The 23,232-nt window shown below is 37.0% G+C and overlaps 2 protein-coding genes and 3 long non-coding RNA genes across 6 annotated transcripts; all 5 read right to left on the reverse strand.

Moving 5' to 3' along the window:
* Positions 1 to 1,776: 1,776 nt before the first annotated feature.
* Positions 1,777 to 3,236, reverse strand: LOC117499965. Of its 2 annotated transcripts, none has more exons than XR_004557745.1 (4): positions 3,189 to 3,236; positions 2,714 to 2,779; positions 2,463 to 2,534; positions 1,777 to 1,930 (listed from the first exon to the last, which is right to left on the reverse strand). It is a non-coding gene; the product is annotated as an uncharacterized LOC117499965 (long non-coding RNA). The 2 variants fall into 2 exon arrangements; XR_004557744.1 differs by lacking the exon at positions 3,189 to 3,236 and adding an exon at positions 2,938 to 2,978.
* A 1-nt stretch (position 3,237) lies between these two features.
* LOC117499963 lies at positions 3,238 to 4,473 on the reverse strand. Its single transcript, XR_004557742.1, has 6 exons — positions 4,394 to 4,473; positions 4,206 to 4,303; positions 4,032 to 4,066; positions 3,668 to 3,721; positions 3,444 to 3,509; positions 3,238 to 3,264 (listed from the first exon to the last, which is right to left on the reverse strand). It is a non-coding gene; the product is annotated as an uncharacterized LOC117499963 (long non-coding RNA).
* An 8,601-nt stretch (positions 4,474 to 13,074) lies between these two features.
* On the reverse strand, positions 13,075 to 13,790 carry LOC117499967. Its single transcript, XR_004557747.1, has 4 exons — positions 13,752 to 13,790; positions 13,632 to 13,659; positions 13,266 to 13,363; positions 13,075 to 13,113 (listed from the first exon to the last, which is right to left on the reverse strand). It is a non-coding gene; the product is annotated as an uncharacterized LOC117499967 (long non-coding RNA).
* Positions 13,791 to 13,793: 3 nt separating this feature from the next.
* On the reverse strand, positions 13,794 to 15,663 carry LOC117499735 (CMRF35-like molecule 5; the record flags this gene model as incomplete). Its single annotated transcript, XM_034152320.1, has 4 exons — positions 15,599 to 15,663; positions 14,613 to 14,671; positions 14,076 to 14,399; positions 13,794 to 13,897 (listed from the first exon to the last, which is right to left on the reverse strand). Coding segments are annotated over exons 1-4 (495 nt in total), but the record flags the coding sequence as incomplete, so codon positions are not given.
* Positions 15,664 to 20,217: 4,554 nt separating this feature from the next.
* On the reverse strand, positions 20,218 to 23,230 carry LOC117499946 (CMRF35-like molecule 8). The gene is made up of 9 exons (XM_034152644.1): positions 22,964 to 23,230; positions 22,500 to 22,814; positions 22,097 to 22,390; positions 21,901 to 21,931; positions 21,708 to 21,805; positions 21,553 to 21,587; positions 21,101 to 21,157; positions 20,763 to 20,837; positions 20,218 to 20,599 (listed from the first exon to the last, which is right to left on the reverse strand). Exons 1-9 carry the CDS (start codon positions 23,043 to 23,045, stop codon positions 20,555 to 20,557), a joined length of 1,032 nt encoding a protein of 343 aa, XP_034008535.1. The 5' UTR covers positions 23,046 to 23,230; the 3' UTR covers positions 20,218 to 20,554.
* Positions 23,231 to 23,232: the final 2 nt, after the last annotated feature.

The following is a 23,232-nucleotide window of genomic DNA, read 5'->3' on the forward strand; positions in this document are numbered from 1 at the left end:
GTAGTTTCTTGTTTTTCCCTGTCTTCGGCTTTTTTTTAATAAAGGTCGCTTTATGTTACCAAAACCTTTTTTGCACTTGGGTCCCTATTTTTCCCCAAACCTGACCGTTTCAGATGACCATTGTAAAAGTGAATAATGTTGTTTTCCACATAAGGCCATAGTAGCTTAACTGGAGGGTATTACTTAACTGACATGTTGGATAGAAGAAATACTGTATACAAATTTAAATAAAGTCTTGTGACCAACCTTTTAGTCCAGCGAAGAGGAAGAAGAAAGCTCAGTTGAACAGTCATGTTGGCAAATGGGCTGGAAACCACTTGAACCCAAACACTGGCAGACTGATTCTTTAGTTCCTTTTTTTTCTATGTTTTGTTTGTGATATATGCAGTTTGTTTTGCTACCACAGAGCACACATCACTCTTAGCATCTGACATCCTACAGACATCAAACAGATGAATTGAACAGATTTGTTTGAATTCAGTTACAAATGGTGTATGGTGAAATAATACAAGCTAGCATACCTTATTTGTCTTTTTATATTGTCTATTACATAGTTTGCTATTGCTTAGTTTTCCCCACATGCCTAACATTGCTGTGTTTGGCGTCCTCTTCAGTCAGAGGAAGAGGAAAAGGCGTTTTTTTAAATAAAAATGATTTGTAATCGACCAGATCTGATGGATTTAATGCATGGTCATCTTTATTAATAATATAGTACAAGCAAAACATTTTACGATACTTTATTTGTAAGGCCGGATCAGAGGATTTACAATTAGAGTTCACTAGATAACAATGCCTCTCCAGGTGCACTTTTACAATATCATTTACTGTAGACTTTGGGACAAGGTCCACATTTCTAAACAAAAGAATAGCACTTCAGGCATATGGACTGAACCTTGTTCATTTATTTAAAACATTAAACCATGACAACCATTTGAAGTATGTGTCAAACACGCACAGTGCATACAAAGTGGAGAGATAATATTAACACTACATGTGCCATCAGAAAGTTGATGTTTCGAACAGTTAAATATATAAGAAGAAGACAAGGAGGATGGCCAGAAACTGAAATATCAACTTGTGATTTATTGCATTTAATGTTTATTTTAGTTTACTTATTTTTTACTTTAAACATTATAATTCATGTTCCATCAAACATTAAACAACAAAACACATAATACAAGACATAAATGAACAAACATAATTAAACAAAACCTGTAAGATTTGTTTGGTTCCTCCTGAATGTTCAGGAGCTTGGTCATTTTGTAAGAGTGTAGAAAGCTTTTGTCAATGCATAAAATCTCTTGAGCTTAAGGATATGAAGGGGGAGAAAAAAAGAAAAAAAAGAAAGCGGTTTTCTGCAAGCCAAAGATCAGATGTCGGCAAGTTGTATTTGGTGTCTACATACGCCGGGATCCGGAGTCATGGCTAATCCTGTTGCTGTGGTCCTGAGTCCTGGATCGCGAGCCCTGGATCTTGAGTCGTGGCTGTGCCTATTGCTGTGGTCCTGGATCATAAGTCCTGGATGGATATCCTCGTGGATTCATCTTCTTATTATAGACACATGCATTTCTAAACATTTGGACTACCTATGTTGGAAATGTATTATCTTTTCAATTTACACACGGCATCTATTGCACGTCTGTCCGTCCTGGGAGAGGGATCCCTCCTCTGTTGCTCTACCTGAGGTTTCTCCCATTTTTCCCTTTAAACTGTGGGTTTTCTTCTGAAGTTTTTCCTTGTACGATTGTGAGGGTCTAAGGACAGAGGGTTGTCTTATTGTCATACTGATATTCTGTACAAACTGTGAAGTTTGTGATATTGGGCTACGCCTCCAGCGTTGGGTACAGATGTAGGGTAGGGATAACATTCACAGGTTTCTCTGGTGCTAAGCCAACCTGCTTTATGTTACATCATCTTCTTCCGCTTGAATCTGTTGCATAAGTGAAGAAAAAAATGACATTAGGGAGGAAAGATCAAAGATGAAAATGACTTTTGCCACACTTACAGCTCTAACAGGCTGGACACAATGCTTTGAGCTAAATGCTAACGTTACATTGTCCTGACAATGTCAACAAAGGCTGAAGTATTAATGTTTAGCAGGACTGCTTACCATGTTCATAATCTTAGTTTAGCCAGTATCAATGTCAACATTGCTAGCACAAATCCAAAAGGAAAACCGAGGATGGTGGAAATGATCTTTCATAGTATTTCGTCATTATCAACAAATTACATTTCTGACCTGATTATGGCGCTATATGAAAATGCAAGGAATCACCGAATTTGTAAGGATACAGTCTTTTTGACACCAGGACCATCTGTACCAAATTGTTTAATGATCCATCCAACAGAACAGACATAAATCGGCATCAATATGTGGGGAAAAATGTGTGTTTTTCCCCACATTTTGCCTTAAAAAAAAGCTTCACTATTACCATAGAATACAACATTAAATTAAAATGTACCCTTTGTTTAGTTTGACGTTCAGCAACCACAGAGGAGTACATCACGTCCACATCTCTATTAGCTTCTGACCACTGTGGAAGAAAGAAGAGACGGACTCGATCAGATCAATTTAACAATTTAACTTTAGATGTTGCTTCATAAAAACAAATGTTTATGATGAAATAATAAAAGCTCCCTGAGAGAACTTATCTTTCTACTTCTGTAATCCTGTTGTGAAATGAAAGTTGTGGTTTTATTGCTTAAGGGTTACCTTTTCTGAAGCTCTTCTCATGTGTTTAACATCGCTGTATGTTACTTCCTCTTCAGCGAGACCAAGCTGCAAACCATCAACATGAACATGAACAATTCTTTCCTCTTTAGGGTAAACAGCTGATCATTTGAATCACCATAAGAGCTTACCCAAAACCTAATTCTAAATAGTTTTTGTATTCAAATTTGTAATGTTCTGTGCCAATCATTTTTACAGTGTCTTACCTGACCTGTCTTTCTCTTTTGCTTGACAGTACTGTATGTTACCTTCTGCATTAGACTGTGTTAAAAGAGCAAAGGACAGAATTTGAATCACAAATATGAACCAAAAGCCTAATGTTCAATTGTTTAATGATCCATCCAACAGAACAGACAACAATGGCCACCCATATATAGACACGCTTCTATTTTGCCTTCAAATGTGGGGAAAAAGCTTCACTATTACCATAGAATACAACATTAAAATTAAAATGTACCCTTTGTTTAGTTTGACGTTCTACAGCGACCACAGAGGAGTACATCACCGTCCACATCTCTATTAGCTTCTGACCACTGTGGAAGAAAGAAGAGACGGACTCGATCAGATCAATTTAACAATTTAACTTTAGATGTTGCTTCATAAAAACAAATGTTTATGATGAAATAATAAATGCTGCCTGAGAGAACTTATCTTTCTACTTCTGTAATCCTGTTGTGAAATGCAAGTTGTGGTTTTATTGCTTGAGGGTTACCTTTTCTGAAGCTCTTCTCATGTGTTTAACATCGCTGTATGTTACTTCCTCTTCAGCGAGACCAAGCTGCAAACCATCAACTTGAACATGAACAATTCTTCCTCTTTAGGGTAAACAGCTGATCATTTGAATCACCATAAGAGTTTACCCAAAACCTAATTCTAAATAGTTTTTTTATTCAAATTTGTAATGTTCTGTGCCAATCATTTTACACAGTGTCTTACCTGACCTGTCTTTCTCTTGTTCTTGACAGTACTGTATGTTACTTCCTCATTAGACTGTGTTAAAAGAGCAAAGGACAGAATTTGAACGGCAAATATGAACCAAAAGCCTGATGTGCAATTGTCCTTTTACAAAGAAGAAAATAGTATGAATAAGAATAAGAGTAGAGTAATAGTAATTATGACAATAAACATCATATGAAATAAGTGTGAATGTGCTGTCTACAGTGATTCATTGTAGCTTCAAAGGGACGGTACAGTAAAGTCTTATTTTATCTAGAATTGCTGCAGTGTTAAATTATGTTAATACCAATTTCCTTTCTTGTAAGATATTGTATTTGGAAAATAATTATCTATAATATCTTACAATTATTGTGGCTGGGGATTCTTCTTTGGTCTGTCCTAAAAGTGAAGCAATAAAAAATATTGTTAGTGACAATAATGCACAGTTTATCTGAATTAATAGTAAATATATTTATGATTACAACACAATAATAAAAATGCTATTATTTGGATTGAGCATAATTCGGCATAGACTTACTGTGCTTTTTGAACATAAACCAGATAAACATGGCCACCATAACAATGAAGATCAGCAAACTCAAAGGGATGATGAAGCTCTTTAAGTTCCCTGAAACACTGCGGCAGGAATAATAAATAAAAAACACAATGTAAATGACACATTTGTATAAACAGTCAACATTTGCATGATTCAAGAAAGTCTCTCACCTTTGCTGTTTACCCTCGACAGTGGAAAGTGGTTGGTCTGCAGAACTAGAGGTTTGCTTCACAGGCTCAGAGGTGGCAGGGACTTGTTAGCTGCAAGGTGAATGTCATGACATGTGGATATAGCTTTTAGAGTAAAATGACATTAATAATTGCTAAGATTTCAATTTTATTAAATAAATAAATTGCAAATGACTATTACCCAAGCACATATTGAAAATGTTATATTTTGAAAATTAAGAATGACTTATAACCTTACTAGTTGTAGGTTTCTCATAACAGTTATGTGCACCGGCAATCTGTAAGTCTCCTTTAACGCACAAATACCAGCCGCTGCTCTCCTGGTCCTCAGTTCCGCTCAGAGTCAACGAGAGAGAAGATCCAGGGACATTAATTCATGGGTACTCTTGAGGTTCTAACCATCCATTCGGCCGTGTCACCACAGGAGCCGTGCCCAGCCTGCCCACTTTCATATCTCCAGCGTTATAATAGTGATAATCGATGGGGGGTTAATTTCCTTCTTCCTCTGAATCTGTCGCGCTTCTGTTCATCCACATATAGATATGGAATTGCTCCTTATCGGAAACATAATTCAATGGGAACTTGTAAGCAGCCTAGTTGGTGCATGCTCCTGATGTTTAAATATATATTTAATAAAATTACATCTCGTAAAAGCATTATTTGAAAAGAAGAACGATGAAGTTATTGTAAAATCGAAGTGTTGAAATGTTACAAAAGATTAAAAAGTTAATAAATAGACTCTACCTCCAGTGACTGACAGATGGAAACGTGTTCCCAAATCTGGTCCATAATCAATCTCCACAGCACACCAGTAATAATCAGTGTCCTCTCCAGTCAGATCATTTATAGTCACAGTGAAGACTCTTTGTGTTTTGTCATCAGAGATTCGAAAACTTTCCTGAACTGCTTGGTTTGTTTGTTTTAACTTTATCAGAACAGAAGTCCAAGTAGATACTTTACACAAATATTTCACATTGTTTGTGTGCTTTGACTCATAGAGACACGGGATGGTGATCGAACCTCCAGCTCTCACTGACACTTTACTGACTGTAGTTATGCTGTGAATTCCTGCAACAAAAGCAAATACAGCATTTTTAAAAGTTAAATAAAAAATGGTCAATACTATTCCTTTAGATGGCTTACATAATGTTGATGTTCAAATTAGCTCATGTTTACAATAATTACATCATTAAAGCCTTCAAAATATTAGAAATTCCCTCTAGCATACACATAAAATATGTTTTTAAGTCTTGATTCTTGTGCCTGACCTGTAAGTCCAGTGAAGATGAGAAGAAAGCTCAGTTGAACCGTCATGTCTGGGAGTGAGTGAGTCAAGCTAAACCACATGAACACTATCACTGACAGACTGAGTCTTAGTTCCTTTTTTGCAACTCTTAATATCTTCCCTCCTCCTCCTTCCTCCTCCTCCTCCTCCTCCTCCTCCTCCTCCTCCAAGGCAGTCACACTTGTTAAATAATTTATATACTGTATATAAACTAGAGTTTATGCTATTTAAGTGTATGTGTTTTGTATGTACTTGTATATTATAATACAATACATTGTTTTTTTATTTAAGGTTACCTCATCTGCAGTTTTCTCACATGCTTAAAGGTGGGGTATGTAATTTTGGAGAAACCAGCTCGAGATCGCTAGAATTTGAAATACACAGCCGTAACAAAATCTGCCACTTCCTTATAGAGCCCCTCCTCCAACACACACGAACGCGCACATGACCAATGAGGGCACGAGATAAGTTTGTGCACCGATGGAAGGCTGACAGGCAGGTAGGCCATCCAGTTATTTTAGCCGGCCCGGCTAAAATAACTGGATGGCCTACCTGCCTGTCAGCCTTCCATCTGCCGGCTAAAATGATTGGTCGTGCTTTTTACAGTACTACGGCTTCCAAAGATGACATTTTTTTATGGATTTTTTTGTCAAAAGCACTTAAGATATTCATTGCTATCGGGATGTTAAGAGCATTCCATGGAATATAACAAAAGGTGTATCTCGAGCCGGTTTCTCAAAACTTACCCTACCCCACCTTTAACGTTTATATATTTTACTTTCTCTTCAGTTTGATGACGATTCAAAGCCAAATGTTGTTTTTAATATTTTATAAATAGATGTATAGTAAACCAGAATCTGATTAGAAGACCATGTGGACATCTTTGGGAAATATAGAAAAGCATGAATCACTTCTTATAAATACTACCTTTGTTAGGCGTACACGATCAGAGGAATTACCATGAAGGTTTACTAATATCTATGCATAGTACACTTTTAAAGTATAATTTACTGTAGACTTTGGGGGAAGGTCCAGAGGTTACAAATGTTTTAAACAAGAGACCATCAGTGACTAAAACATGTTTACTAATTAAAACATTACACTACAAGTAAATGCAAACTTTAAGCCATTGTATATTCAATTAAAAATACAAATAATAAAGCTTCAAATATAGGTTGTTATGTACATGTCTACATAAAAACACGTTTTCCATTTAAAAACTTGTGTTTCAGTAACCAAAGTGTAGACACATGCAAACTTAAGAATGTAAACGTTCCTAGATGTACCTGCTGCTTAAGGCAGACGTCACCGAGCATGTTCAACACAAAATGAGAGCAGTGGCCGTTCCTATAATCTTTTGAATGTGCGAGTCACCTATTCCTGAATGTCTTTCTTTCTATATGGAACTTCAGGCTTCTGTCAAACCCGCACAATTAATACAAAATGGAAAGATTTAGAAAACTGCAAAACTACATTATGAAAGTGACATTTCAGTCAGAAGAAATGATTAGACAAGAAGAGGGATAAGAGGAGGAAGACAACTGGCAGGTCAATTGTTTAATTATTGTTGGAGTATGTTTATTTTACTATTTAATATCATTAATTTACACCAAACATCACATAAAAAAACATTATGATAAAGACAACAATGACAATTAAAAGGTAATATTGTTGGGTTGTGAAACCTCATTTGTTGAAGAGTGTAAAGCGTTTGTTAATGCAAAAGAGAGGTTTGTTTGATGGATTTAGAAAAACAAACCTGACTCTTGAATGCAAGGTGATCGTGGGAAACTAGGCCCAAGTCAGTACTTTTTTAACACATGTTGCAGCTTTGTAGAAGAGGAGATAACTAAAAGCAGAAGGTACAAACCCTCAAAAAAAGAAGTACGAGGTTTCTGCAAAACCAAAGAGCACATGAAAGCAAGTTGCAACAACATCATTACAAAACAAAACTCCAGTGATACAGATGTAGGGTAGTGGTAACACATTCACAGGTTTCTCTGGAACTAAGGCAAGTTGCTGTATGTGACATCCTCATCTTCTGCTTCAACCTGTTGCAGAACAGAACACAACATGTAATAGCTGAAGAAATATCAAACATAAACCTACTTATTCAATACTAGCTGAAAAATGTAAAGTTGATTATATTGAAAGATAATTAATCTTAAATTGTTTGTTGAATTACTTGTGTATATTTTATGATTAAAATGATAATACATTAACCTATGAGCCTTTTAGTGCGCTCTTTTAGTGCTGTACGAGTTATGGTTTTAATGGTTAAGGGTTACCTCGTCTGAAGATGTTGTCACATATCTTACTTCCCCTTCAGCCTGTGTTGGAGAAAAGAGAAACGTCATTTACAGATGAGCTATTGTTAGATTTAATTAACAAGGCAAGTGTTTAAAGTACTCTATTAGGTTTTGTGGGACTACTTATGTGAGTTCAAATTGTTTTTACTGTACCTTTATGGGCTCAGAACAGTCTCATAATACACACATGCACACAGAAGGATTCACACTTGTATTTCCGGATCCACACTTGTGTTTTTTCAATGGACACACAAATGTGTTCCGTTTCATATACATGTAAATAAAATCCAAACACAGAAAAAAGTTTTACATATGTATTTTTGATCCACCATATTTGTTTACCGTTTTTAAAACCTCTGAACCTGCTAACACAAACCGCTTTCTGTGCATGGATCGCTGTGCATTCGTGTGTAGGTTTTTTGAGACTCCCCTGACGGTCACCCGATTTGTACTTGTAATTTCTTTCATCTATAGCCAATCAGATGTCTCCTCCAGTCTAAGCCAATCACATGAGCGGGTCCCCACGAGGGTAGGATTTCTTGCGTTCATGACACTTCATATACGCATTTTGCGCTGTCCGAGCAGGGTTTCCGCAGACAGAATTTATTTTACCGGACAAATTTGAAACTTACCGGTCATGTTTCAATAATATAATAATAAGAAGAAGAAGAATTGTGTAGCAGAGTTTCCGTTAGCAGGTAATTACCGGACTATGACCGGATATGGCTAATAACACGGGAGTAAGGATCATCTCTTTTTTCCTCTCTCCCCCCTCTCTCCTGACAGCCTGTCATGCAGCTCGCTAAAACTTCACTCACGTTTATGTCCATATCGATCAGATCCAGCTCTCCTGATCGGCCTTTATAGAGAGCACCGATCAAACTATTAAGAGTGAATATCGGCCGATAATGACCGGCGGGGCTCCCCCATTGACAGTTCACTGTCTAGCACTGGCTTCGTAGTGCACTGATCGATTAGGCTAAGCTAACCTGTAGCTGCTCCCTCCACACTCACAACAACTTCATACAAACATAAATAAAGCAGCTGTATTCGCCATACAGGAAACACACATTTAAAACGGTTTTGCCTGCCGTTTTTATGTACACAAGCATTCATTAATGGTTCGGAAAGTGGCACTGTACCTTAATAATATAAAGGCTTGTATTTGCGTGCATTTCCTGCTCGGAAAGTGGCAATGTACTGAGAGTGGAAGTGTCCTGAGATTAGCGCCTGCAGGCAGGCTCCATGGACCTGTCAGCTCCGGACAGCGCACAATGCGTACATGAAGCGCTACGTCATGAACGCAAGCAATCTACCCTCGTGGGGGCGCGCTCATGTGATTGGCTTAGAATCTATAGATAGAAAAATGACAAGTACGAATCGGGTGACTGTCAGGGGAGTCTCAAAAAACCCACACACGAATGCACAGCGATCCATGCACAGAAAGCAGGTTGTGTTTGCAGGTTCAGAGGTTTTAAACGGTAACAAATATGTGAGGATCAAAAATACATATGTAAAACTTTTTTCTGTATTTGGATTTATTTACATGTATATGAAACGGAACACATTTGTGTGTGCATTGACAAACACAAGTGTGGATCATGAAATACAAGTGTGAATCCTTCTGTGCATGTGTGTATTATGAGACTGTTCTGAGCCCATATACCTTCTTAACAACAATAAATAGTATAAAATCAATCAATTACTATGGGCTCAGAACAGTCTCATAATACACACATGCACACAGAAGGATTCACACTTGTACTCCGTTTAAAAACCGCTGCACCTACAAACACAAACCGCTTTCTGTGCATGGATCGCTGTGCATTCGTGTGTGGGTTTTTTGAGACTCCCCTGACGGTCACCCGATTCGTACTTGTAATTTGTTCTATCTATAGCCAATCAGATGTCTCCTCAATTCTAAGCCAATCACATGAGCGCGCCCCCACGAGGGTAGATTTCTTGCGTTCATGACGTAGCGCTTCATGTATGCATTTTGCGCTGTCCGGAGCTGACAGGTCCATGGAGCCTGCCTGCAGGCGCTAATCTCAGGACACTTCCACTCAGTACATTGCCACTTTCCGAGCAGGAAATGCATGCAAATACAAGCCTTTATATTATTAAGGTACAGTGCCACTTTCCGAACCATTAATGAATGCTTGTGTACACAAAAAACGGCAGGCAAAACCGTTTTAAATGTGTGTTTTGTATGGCGAATACAGCTGCTTTATTTATGTCTGTATGAAGTTGTTGTGAGTGTGGAGGGAGCAGCTACAGGTTAGCTTAGCCTAATCGATCAGTGCACTACGAAGCCAGTGCTAGACAGTGAACTGTCAACGGGGGGAGCCCCGCCGGTCATTATCGGCCGATATTCACTCTTAATAGTTTGATCGGTGCTCTCTATAAAGGCCGATCAGGAGAGCTGGATCTGATCGATATGGACATAAACGCGAGTGAAGTTTTAGCGAGCTGCATGACGGGCTGTCAGGAGAGAGGAGGGAGAGAGGAAAAAAGATGATCCTTACTCCCGTGTTATTAGCCATATCCAGTCATAGTCCGGTAATTACCTGCTAACGGAAACTCTGCTACACAATTCTTCTTCTTCTTATTATTATTATTATTGAAACATGACCGGTAAGTTTCAAATTTGTCCGGTAAAATAAATTCTGTCCGCGGAAACCCTGCTCGGACAGCGCAAAATGCGTAAGTGTCATGAACGCAATAAATCATACCCTCGTGGGGACCGCTCATGTGATTGGCTTAGAATGAAGGAACATCTGATTGGCTATAGATAGAAAAAATTACAAGTACGAATCGGGTCACCATCAGGGGAGTCTCAAAAAACCCACACACGAATGCACAGCGATCCATGCAAGAAAGCGGTTTGGTTTGCAGGTTCAGGGGATTTAAACGGTAAACAAATATGTGAGGATCAAAAATACATATGTAAAACTTTTTTCAGTATTTGGATTTTATTTACATGTATATGAAACGGCATTTGTGTGTGCATTGAAAAACACAAGTGTGGATCCGGAAATACAAGTGTGAATCCTTCTGTGTGCATGTGTGTATTATGAGACTGTTCTGAGCCCATACATTTCAATGATGTCCTCTCTACCTCCAAATGTAATGTCCTTCCTCCTCCTCTTCCTCCTCTTCCTCCTCCTCCTCCTCCTCCTCCTCCTCCTCCTGTAAGACAGTCACAATTGTTAAATAATTTATATTCTGTATATAAACTAGAGTTTGCTGTTTCACCACAGCTCAATTTAACAGTTTTGCTTAATTTAATTACAAATGTATATGGTATATAACACTTGTGTATGTGTTTTGTATGTACTTGTATATTATAATACAATACATGTTATTTTATTTAGGTTTACCTCGTCTGCAGTTTTCTCACATGCTTAACATTTTATATTTTACTTTCTCTTCAGTCTGATAACGATTCAAGCCAAATGTTTTTTTCTTGTTTATAAAATAGATGTATAGTAAACCAGATCTGATTAGATACCATGTGGACATCTTTGGGAATATAGAAAAGCATGAAGCACTTCTTATAAACTACCTTTGTTAGGCGTACACGATCAGAGGAATTACCATGAAGGTTTACTAATATCTATGCATAGTACACTTTTAAAGTATAATTTACTGTAGACTTTGGGGGAAGGTCCAGAGGTTACGTGTTTTAAACAAGAGACCATCATGGACTAAAACATGTTTATTAATTAAAACATTACAGTACAAGTAATTGCAAACTTTAAGCCATTGTATATTCAATTAAAAATACAAATAATACAACTTCAAATATAGGGTGTTATGTACATGTCTACATAAAAACACGTTTTCCATTTAAAAACCTGTGTTTCAGTAAACAAAGTGTAGACACATGCAAACTTAAGAATGTAAACTTTCATCAATTAACCTGCTGCTTAAAGCGGACATCAACCTTCAGCATTTTGAACAAGAAACAGAGCAGTTCTTATAATCTTTTGAATGTACAAGTCACCTATTGGTGAATGTCTTTCTTCTATATTGAACCTCAAAGAATGTGTCAAAAAATAAAAAAATTAAAAGACAATTTATAAACACTGCCATTATGGAAGTGACATTTCAGTCGGAGCAGATGATTAGACAATAAGAAGAAGAAGAGGAGGAGGAAGACAACTGGCAGATCAATTGTTTAATTATTCTGGTTGCATGATTCTTTTTTAAATTAAATATCATTAATTTTACACCAAACATCACATAACAAACATTATAGTAAAATAAAGTTTTTTTTGGTTCTGAAACATCATTTTTTGAAGAGTGTAGAAAGCTTTTGTTAATGCATAAGTAAGGTTTGTTGGATGGATTCTTTAAAAACAAACCTGACTCTTGAATTTAAGGTGATCGTGGGAAACTAGGACCAAGTCAGTACTTTAAAATATATTTAGCAGCTGTGTAGAGGAGATAACTAAAAGCAGAAGGTGCAACCCTCAAAAAAAGAAGTCAGAGGTTTCTGCAAAACCAAAGAGCAGATGATAGCAAGTTGCAACAACGTCATCACAAAAGAAGTTCCAGTGAATCAAGGGTAGGGGTAATATTCTCAAGTTTCCTGGAACTAGCCATGTTGCTGTTTGTTACATCTTCTGCTTCAACCTGTTGGAGAACAGAATACAAAATGATTTAACTGAAGAAATATCAAAGAGAAACTTGACTTATGCAATACTAGCAGCTGAACATTTGAAAGTTGATTATTTTGAAAGTTAAAATACATTAACCTATATGCTCTTTCGTGCACTTATTTTGTGCTGTACAAGTTATGGTTTTAATGGTTAAGGGTTACCTTGCCTGAAGATGTTCTCACATATCTTACTTCCTCTTCTGCCTGTGTGTTGGAGAAAAAGAACGTCATTTACAGATGAGATGTTGTTAGATTAAATTAACAAATCGTTTTTACTGTATCTTCTTAACAACAGAAATGTACAGTATGAAACCATAGTAAACATAAACAATGTAACATGACCTTCTCTTTACTTCCAAACCAGAAGGCCTATCAGGGAACAGTCACATTGGGAAATGAATCCACTATGTTACCGTTGTGGCTGATGATTCTACTTTTATCTGCTCTAAAAGGGAGAGAATAAAAACAACTGTTACTGACTCCTAATTTTTTTGACAACAGCAATGTACATTTGTCCTTATTTCAAAATAATTATTGCCCAAAAAACTGAAATTGCTAATACAAACTGTTTAAAAAGAAAATGTTACTGAATATTACGGTATCTTTTGTATATACACCAGATGAACACGGTCACCATAACAACGAAGATTACCACAGCCACGCGGATACCAAAGTTCTTAAAATGTTCATAAGGACTGCAGCAGGAAATTATAAGCACCCAGATTATTGTTAAAGAATGACAGGATTGTTTAACAACATAGTCTAAAATGTACTCATCATCCTGGTCATACTGCGTATTACACTATACTGTTTTACTAAATCCTATAAAGTTTTTCTAAGTAATTGTACAGTACATTGTGTAATGCGAGTAAAACATATATAGAGATTTCCCCACAATTGTTTTTTTTATCATAAAATGGCAACTTTTCTCCAAACACTGTATGTAATGAAAAGGTTCCTGACCTTGTGTGCCCACCCTGAGCTATTACTCCTGTAACACGACAAAATAGAATGTTAATATTCTCACTCAAATCAACACAAAGATTGATGCATTTGAAGATTCAATGTACTTATAACACTTACTAGTTGTCGGTTTCTCAGTAAGAGTTATGTGCACTGGCATCTGCACCACTTCCTTTCTCCAGAGTTTTGACAGTGACACTTGATGTTTATGTTATCTCCTTTAAATCCTGTCATCTCTTGCTGATCCACGTAGAGACTGGGTGTACCTTAATGGAGAACATCATTCATTGAAACTCGTGAGCAGCGTGGTTAGTACATGCTGCTGATGTTTCAAATATGTTTGGCATATATTTACATCTGGTGAATTTGAGAAAATTAGGTAATTGTAATATTAAAGTGTTGATATTTCACAAAAGATTTGAAAAGGCGTAATTGGGCTCTTACCTCCAGTGACTGACAGGTGGAAATACTCTTTGAGATCTGCTCCATCTTTAATCTCCACAGCACACCAGTAATATTCAGTGTCCTTATCAGTCAGGTCATTTATAGTCACAGTGAAGACTCTTTGCTGTTTGTCATCAGAGATCGAAAACTTTCCTGAACTGCTTGGTTTGTTTGTTTTAACTTCATAAGAACAGAATTCCCAAAGATGTCCTTTACACAAGTATTTCACATGGTTGCTGTACTTTGACTCATAGAGACATGGGACAGTGATCGAACCTCGAGCTCTGACTGACACTTTACTGACTGTAGTTATGCTGTGGATTCCTGCAACAAGAGCAAATTATTTTAAATGTTTTCTCTGCATATTTTAGATGTTAATAGCAGTTTTAAATATTAGGTCACTTTTGTCGTAATTATAAATGAAAGACAAAAGTGGAGAATGTTAGTTTAATTGACATTTTTCTTAATCATCATCTTCTGACCGTTAAATGGATATGATGCCATTTTCACAAATTTAAAATGATTTCTGTCACTGACCTGTAAGTCCAGTCAAAATGAGAAGGAAGCTGAGGTGAACAGCCATGTCCGTTTGTGAGCTAAAAAAGAAAAATTATGAGGGTCTACTTCCTTATTTTCTAAATATGAAAACGCAGCAGTTCAAATCTGGGTACCTCCTACAGTGAATACGTTGCCTGTGATTGGTTCATTGTTTTATATATATGCAGTTAAACAATACCCAAACCAATAATAGCCTCAGTGTAGCATCATGAATACAACAAATCACCACTCCAGGTGGATTTATTTAAAGCATGTTAGTAACAACATCAAATGAATAATACGATTTGCATTTGTTTAACGTAACTGAGTTGAGTATCAGAAATATCATGAACAAATAAGTATGCTTCCTTCTATCCAAAGTGAAGGACAGAGACACACAGTATGTAAAAAACTAATTGGTAAAAGCTGTTGAAAAATCCTAAGAAATAATATGCACCTGGGTCCTTTTAGAGTTATATGTATACAAAACAGCAAGCTCACCAGTGCACTTAAAAGACTTTACATATTCAACCTTTTTATACTTTACATATCTGTGGTTTTATAGCCTTGTGGTGCAAGAAAGTGGATGTCTGACTGAGTCAAAAATGAACCCTTTTGAGCAACCACAAGGCTAGAAAACCACAGATTCCTCCGTAGAAATGACACATGTGACATAAGAGACGATAATTTAGCTGTATTGAGTTAGATTCTAATGGGTGGTTGCTCGAAAAGCTAAATATAAATACATTTTCTGAGATTAACGCATGAATACAAATATACTGTAGTAAAATATCTGTATTTGCATAGTTGTCAATGTTTGTGTATGAAATGGAGGGTTAAAGAAGGGTGAGACAACTAGTGATGCAAAGGAGAAGAAGTTTCTGCACAACCAAATGATAAAAGCAGACGATGACGTGTAACACTCTCGTCTAGTAAGAATAGCTGTCTGCTCACAGAGAGATAAAAAGATTAACAGACAGACAAACATTTTCATTTTCTGTTAGTGCTGAGCCAACGTGCTGTACGTAACATCATCATCTTCTGCTTCAACTTGGAGAACAGAAGCAAAATTACGATTAGAAATTCAGAACAGTCAACCAGACAAGTGTTAACATTTGACAAATAACCATTTTGAAATGTTCAAACTAAATGGATGGAAATGACTAAAAGAGAAGTGAGAAACATTTCTTATAAAATGTATAAAAAGGAAAAAAGTGTTTACATTCTGTTGCTTTATGGGAATCACGGAGCTGTAGGTCACGTCCACATCACTTCCAGCATATGACCTCTGGATAGGGGACAGATATTAAACAATAAATAAAACCCTTTCCATCAACTATATTATTTAACCTGCCTTGTCATGGTTTAAAGGCCAAACAATTCACAATAAAATGACATGGCACTCTCTTTTTACACTATTAAAATGCAATTATTGTAATGGCAAAATGTTTAGTGTTGGTGTTACCTGGCTTGATGTTTTCGTCATGATTCCAACATTACAATATGTTACGTCCTCTTCAGCCTGTTTTGAAGAAGGAAATGTCTTTCAAAACCTATACTCTCAAAAACTATACTCTTCTGGAAATGTACTGCATTGTGTGAGATATTACCTGGCTTGAAGACTTTCTCTTGGGCCTAACATTGCAGTAGATGACTTCCTCCTCAGCCTATATTGAAGGAGCAGAGCTAATGTCAGAGGACGTTCTCAAATCCTGCTTTTATTACAGTTTTCAAAAGCATAAAACAGAACATATCTACAGTTTATTAAATTAGAATCTGCTACAACATGCGGTTTGCATGTCAAAAGTAACAGTATTTTCTTTAAAAATGTTACGAACTGGTTACTTTTACAATTATATTGAAATCACTGAAGCAAAAATGAACATTAATGCACTTTTATCTCTACGCTGTAAATCTTTATAGCCTAATACATAATAATTCATGGTATTTAATTTTAGCGCTTTACATTACATTATTATATAAGACATGTAATACATTTCATACTGTGGACAATACCCACAGGAGCCATTTGAAATAAATACATAAGATAAAAATACCATGCATTCATTGAGAATTGTATTTATATCTTACTGGTGTTGCATCTGATGATTCTGCTTTATTCCATTCTAAAAGTGAAACAGAAAATGAACAGTGCACTTCAATCGAAACTCAAAGGAAATATATTTTAAAAATAGAAAAGTATTTGTCAAGAATAGGATGTTCTTCAGACTTTGACTTACTGTGTTTTTTCAACATGAACCAGATAAGCAAGGCCACAATTACAACGGAGATCAGCTAAATCAGACTGATGATGAGGCTCTCTATGTCAAATGAAGCCCTGCGGAATACAGGTAAGCGCACACAACACCCAATTATTTGAGATACAGTATTATACCCTGTTTTAGTTTCAACTATTGGTCTCAGATATAAATAATGTATTTTAAAAAGGCAAAGAGTGCTTTACAATGAGTTTAATTTGACCATAAAATGGCCATTGCTTTTTGAATACTGCATGTAAATGCAAAAACTGACCTGTACTGTTCATTCTTGACTATGGTAATAGCTTTGTCTGGGTGGATGTGATTGAGAGTGGTTGGAAGTATTGTTGTTGGAAGTGTGGCTATAATTCATGACAGAACAATGATTAGTAAAGGTATATGGCAGTATACGTATCCTTTCTAAGGATAGGGTTAGGGTACGACATTTTCAAATGGCTGGTACCTGGCATACATTGTATACTCTACTAGTGGGTCTATCAGTAACTGTGACAAGCACCGGCATCTGTAAGTTCTCCCTTTAACGCACAAATACCAGCACTGCTCTCTGTCCTCAGCTCACTCATCGTCACAGTGAAGACAGAGAGCAATCTCACATTGATGGAGACTCTTGTTCCATCTATTGATCCAGACGTCTTTGTCACACAGGAGCGGCCCAGCCTGCACCACTGAATCTTTCCAGAATTTTTATAGTGACACTTGATGTTTATGTTATCTCCTTTAAATCCTGTCATCTCCTGATGATCCACGTAGAGATGTGGTCTACCTTAAGGGAGAACACATTCAATATAGATTTATAGGTAGCCTAATTACTTGATATACAATAGATTTGTAGATTGACATGTTTTGCATCTACAGAAGTTACATCTGGTAGAGAACAAGGTCTTATGATTGTATCTCATTACTTTTAATAAAACGTTTTTGTTGCAAAATGACGATGCTTCTTAGGGATTTTCTACCATAATTGACTTTGAGAGCTCATGCACACGTTAAATATCCTGATTGTTCAGGAGGATAAAGATCGAAGGATTTAAGCGTTGAGATTAACAATAAAGAAAAAATCTCTTTGATCCATCTCATTGTAAAATATCAGGATTAATTATTTAAAAATGTGTCAGAGATGGAGTACTCGAGTCCTGGACTCGGACTCGAGTCGGACTCGAGTGCCGATTTTCGGGACTCGTGACTCGACTCGGACTCCCGCACTGATTGACGCGACTCGGACTTGGACTCGTGAATTCTCGCGCACGATGACTGGACTCGGACTCGGACTCGTGAATTCTCGCGCACGATGACTTGGACTCGGACTCGGACTCGTGAATTATCGCGTACGCTGACTTGGACTCGGACTCGGACTCGTGAATTTTTCCCCCCATGATGACTCGGACTCTACTTGTACATTGACGCTCCGACTTGGACTCGGACTCGGACTCGAGCAAGTTTTCTATGGAGTCTGATGTCCTCTATCCTGGCGTGTGCAACCGGCTGCGAGGCGAGTTCACGTACTGGGCCCCGCTATTCCAGTCTAAGATGTCTAGAGACACACCCCGCATCGTGCTGTATGCTTTCACACATTCTGCTTCCACATTGGAAAGAGCAGCGCAAAATGCTCTATGTGGAAACAATATTGAAGAGAAGGCTTCGTAACACATTACTCTAAACATCGAGTTCAGACATATAGGCTGTCTTGAACACTATCATCAGAGTAACGTCATCTAATCAATACATAAAGATTCAGCCGATAACACGAAAGCATATGGCTACTTAACATGCAGAATGACGTCATTTTGCATGCTAAGTAGCCATGTGCTTTCTGGGGCTAAATCTTTATCAGTAAACCGATTTAACCGGTAAAAGTTCCTTCAAAATAAGAGTCCCGATCTTATTACTATCAAAATAAAAGTGCAAAACGAAAACTTTACCATAGGAAAATATTGGCATACAAATATAATCACTTCTCTAAAAGGTAACTCATTTTAAACATAGTTTATATATAATAATAATATTAATATTAGTAATAAGCTTTATATTTGTATAGCACCTATTACAAGAATTGTAGCCAAACTGGCTTCACAGCAGTTCAATAGACAGATTAGTATAACATGACAGGATAAAAGCAATGTAGAGGAGCAGCTACATTTCAACACATATATCCATGAAGATTAATACATGAAGACTTGTGACTCGGACTTGACTTGGACTCTTCTTAGGTGACTCGGACTTGGACTCGGACTCGAACACAGGTAATGATGACTCGGACTCGACTTGACTCGGACACTCCTTGGGTGACTCGGACTTGGACTCGGACTCGAACACAGGTAATGATGACTCGGACTCGGACTCGACTCGGACATTCCTTGGGTGACTCGGACTTGGACTCGGACTCGACTACGACTCTCCCTTGGTGACTCGGACTTGGACTCGGACTCGAAGAGTGGTGACTCGAGAGTGACTTGGACTCGTAAATTGGTGACTTGACTACAACACTGCATTAAGTAACATAATAAATTGTATTTGTATGAAATAAAACATTGTAACCCAACAAATGCCTGCCTTTTTGTGTCATCTACTGACATGTGAATTGGCTCAACCATTTTTAAAATGACCAGTTACTGACCGGTGAGTCCAGCGAGGATGAGAAGAAGTGTGAGGTGAACAGCCATGTCGGTGAGTGAGCAGTCAGACAACATACACAGGACCCAAGGCAGCGACAAGCATTTCTATTTCCTAATCTTTTATATGCAACAATTACAATTGTTCTTCTTTTTAAGTGAGTTCCTCACATAAGGTGATGAAGTAATTATTGCTTTATGTCAGTAAAACCCATTTCCTCTGACACAACACGTCTTGCAAACTAAAGCCTGGAAACGATTTGTGAACATTAAAATGGATGAATTGGAAACTGTCTTTTTTCATAGCAGCCATTTTGACTTGAAAAGTGCAGATTGTAACATTAGTAAAGGTTATTTTAAGTATCCAAAAAGGCCATGACTGTGTGTTACAGTGAGGCAGCATGCACAATACCAGGACTCTGAAACTGAAGCAGCTCAATTTAATTCAGCCATTATTCATTTTACCTAAAAATGCAAACTGACTAACAAACTGAACAGCAATGCTGTAAAAGGGAAGCTTTGAACATTAAAAGATATTAACTGATTCGACCCTTAAGGTGGCAGTATAGTGCTATTTAAAAAAATGTATAACATCAGGTTGTCTGATGGCAGCAAATAAGTAGTGGGTGGTATTTCAAGACAATATAATATTGAATAGTATTAATATAGTACAGTTAGAAAAATATACACATTGAAATCTGAAACAAGGATAGGAGATTACATTTTATTAAATATAATTACAAATGTTTGTAAATGCACTTTGAGTCAAGATGACTTACTATTGTGTGCATTAGGCCTAACAAATAATACTGTTAACATGTTGACAAGAGTTTCGTCAAACACAGGGAAATGCTTCTTCGTAATGTTAGCAGAAGAGGTAAAGTAAGGCCATGGTTTAAACAAGGTGAAGAAATAGAGAGAGGTGACCTCACGGCTTACATAATAACATCAGACAACACATGGTGACGCCAGTTCTCCAAATAATACCAATAACCAGACTAGTTTACAAGATAAATAGACAAGCAGTGGTTACATATGCTAAGTTGTGCTGGAGCTAAGCCAATGTGCTGTATGTGACGTTCTTGTCATTCGCTTCATCCTGTTGAAAAGAAAGAAGTGAAAAAAGAATGAAAACAATGAAAGAAAAACAAAAAAGGATTTTTTCCAAATTAAAAAAGGGCCAAAAATCAAGTGAGGAAACAACTAAATTAATTAATAAAAACAGTAAGTGACAGTCAGTGTGAAACCTTCTTAATATTTACCTTTGGTACATGTTGCTGCTTCATGGGGATCACAGAACTATATACCACGTCCACCGCACTCTCCGCAGGTGAACTCTGTGTTAGGAAGGTGACACAGTTATAAACTTCAGTTTTTGATTAATCACAAATTATTTTATTTGTTTTAAGATAGATGTACTAAGTGTATCAATGAGCCTTTTAGTATTTTACTTGACGCACTGGTTGGATCATAGAGATGCTCAACATGATTATGAATATGAAATACCTGTATGCCCTGTAGAATATGCAGTACAGATAAAGAAAGGGATAGTACATTATATGAAAATGTTACATCTTGATATTCTGCAGTGATGGATTACCTGGCTTGAAGTGTTTCTCTTGTGCGTAACAGTACTGTATGTTATTTCCTCTTCGGCCTGTGTTAAAGGAGAGGGAAAAAAAGACTTCACATGAAATGTTCAGAAATGCAATTTCAACTTTGTGTAACCCAGTTTCAACCAAATCAACAAAAATGTAGGTACAATAAAGTAAAATAATATTCATGATAAGAACGATTACCCTAATTAGGATACTGTTGAGTTAGATATTTTAAAATGGTTACAGTATTCTGTATTTAATCTCATAGACATATTAGTTGTGTATCTGCAATTGTAAAAGATCCGCCCACTGAACATTTGCAAAGGTAAAGTATGTTCTCTGAAGACTTTACATTGCATTTTAACCACAATTGACTACTTCTAAGTTTCGACTTACTGCAGTTCCTTATTGCGTTCTTTGGAAAACATTTTGAAATAAAAAAAGGTGTTCTTACCACTGTCACGGTCGATGCCGCTTCTTTTGTCTGCTCTAAACATGACACAGGAAACACTTCTGTTACTCTCAATGCACACTAGACTATATTACAAAAATAAAAGCACAAACATATTTGATATGACTTGGATTAATCAAAGATCAGAAAAGACTTACTGTGTCTTTTCAACATAAACCAGATGAACACGGTCACCAGTACAATGAAGATCAACAAGCTCAAAGGGATGGTGTAGGCCTTCAGATCCACGGGCACACTAAAGCAGGAGTAAATCAACAAATGCAAACAATGAAAAGTAATTGGTTATTTTAATCCTAGAATGGCAAATTCTCAATATCAAAGTCTTCTCACTGTTCATCCTGATCTTTGGAATTATTCTTATCTGAAAAAAAACAAAGGTGAGATTCACACACTCACTACTGGATGATATGGTTAAAATGCTTGTTGCTGAAAGCTATATCCAAACAATAAAATAATAAGTAGGGTAAAATAGCAGTTCCACAAACAAATAGACACACTTATAACATTTGACACTTGTTGTACTTACTAGGGTTGTTTTCAGTAACACTTATATGCACTGGCATCTGTAAATCTCCTTTAACACACAAATACCAGCCGCTGCTCTCTGTCCTCAGCTCACTCATCGTCACAGTGAAAACACCAGAGACATTCGCGCTGATGGTGAATCCTGTTCCATTTATTGATCCAGACTTTGTCAAACAGGAGCCGCCCAACCTGCACCACTTCATTTCTCCAGAGTTATGGAAGTTACAATTGATGGCTATCGGGCTCCCTGTGGATCCTGTAATCTCCTGATTACTTATGTCTAGACTGGGTGTATCTTAAGAGAAACAAAAAAGAGGGTAGCCTCATATCAATGAAACAAACAATGACACGCTGCGTACAGCTTTTCCTCCAAATTGTTAATATTTCACAAAGGGTTCACTTACTTGTGGTGACTGATAGTTTAAAATACTTTCCTTCATCTCCTCCTCCATTAATCTCCACAGCACACCAGTAATCAGTGTCCTCTTTAGTCAGATGATTTATAGTCACAGTAAAGATTTTTAGTATTTTGTCATCAGAGATGGAAAACTTTTTTTTTTTTTGGTTTGTTTTAATCGCGTAAGAGCAGGAGTTCCAATAATATCCTTTACACAAGTATTTCACATGGTTTATGTACTTTGACTCATAGAGACATGGAATGGTGATCGAACCTCCAGCTCTCACTGACACTTTACTGACTGTAGTTATGCTGTGAATTCCTGCAACAAGAGCAAATACAGCATTTTACTGCACATATAGCCACACAATGTACAATTTCATTTAAATATTCACAGAGTTGTGTGTTGATTACTCAGTCCATTGTTATCTGATATAACCAGCTCACAAAATTAAATGACTGCTGACTGACCTGCAAGTGCGCTGAGAGAGAGAAGAACTCGGAGAAGGACATCCATGTTGGTGAGTGAAAGTGAAGTAAGACAAAACAACATGAAATTATGCGCTCAGTCCTTTTCTACTTCCTGATTTTCCTAAACGTGCAAATGCAAGAGATTAAACGTCCTTCCTCTTCCTCTTGTCTGGCCGTGACGATAACTTAGTTGGATGATGAAGCAAAGATTGCTACAGCTTAATTTTGCCTTGAATATTAGAGAACATTAAACCTGAGCAAAGGACAAT

The sequence above is a fragment of the Trematomus bernacchii genome, unplaced genomic scaffold (genome assembly GCF_902827165.1).
Source record: "Trematomus bernacchii unplaced genomic scaffold, fTreBer1.1, whole genome shotgun sequence".
Taxonomy (NCBI): Eukaryota; Metazoa; Chordata; class Actinopteri; order Perciformes; family Nototheniidae; genus Trematomus; species Trematomus bernacchii.

Coding starts and splice junctions, on each gene's coding strand:
- LOC117499946 (XM_034152644.1), bottom strand. CDS start 23,045: ATGTTGTTTTGTCTTACTTCACTTTCACTCACCAACATGGATGTCCTT. Junction 22,391..22,499: donor TAAACTATCAGTCACCACAA/GTAAGTGAACCC, acceptor GTTTCTCTTAAG/ATACACCCAGTCTAGACATA. Junction 21,588..21,707: donor GTTTATGTTGAAAAGACACA/GTAAGTCTTTTC, acceptor TGTCATGTTTAG/AGCAGACAAAAGAAGCGGCA.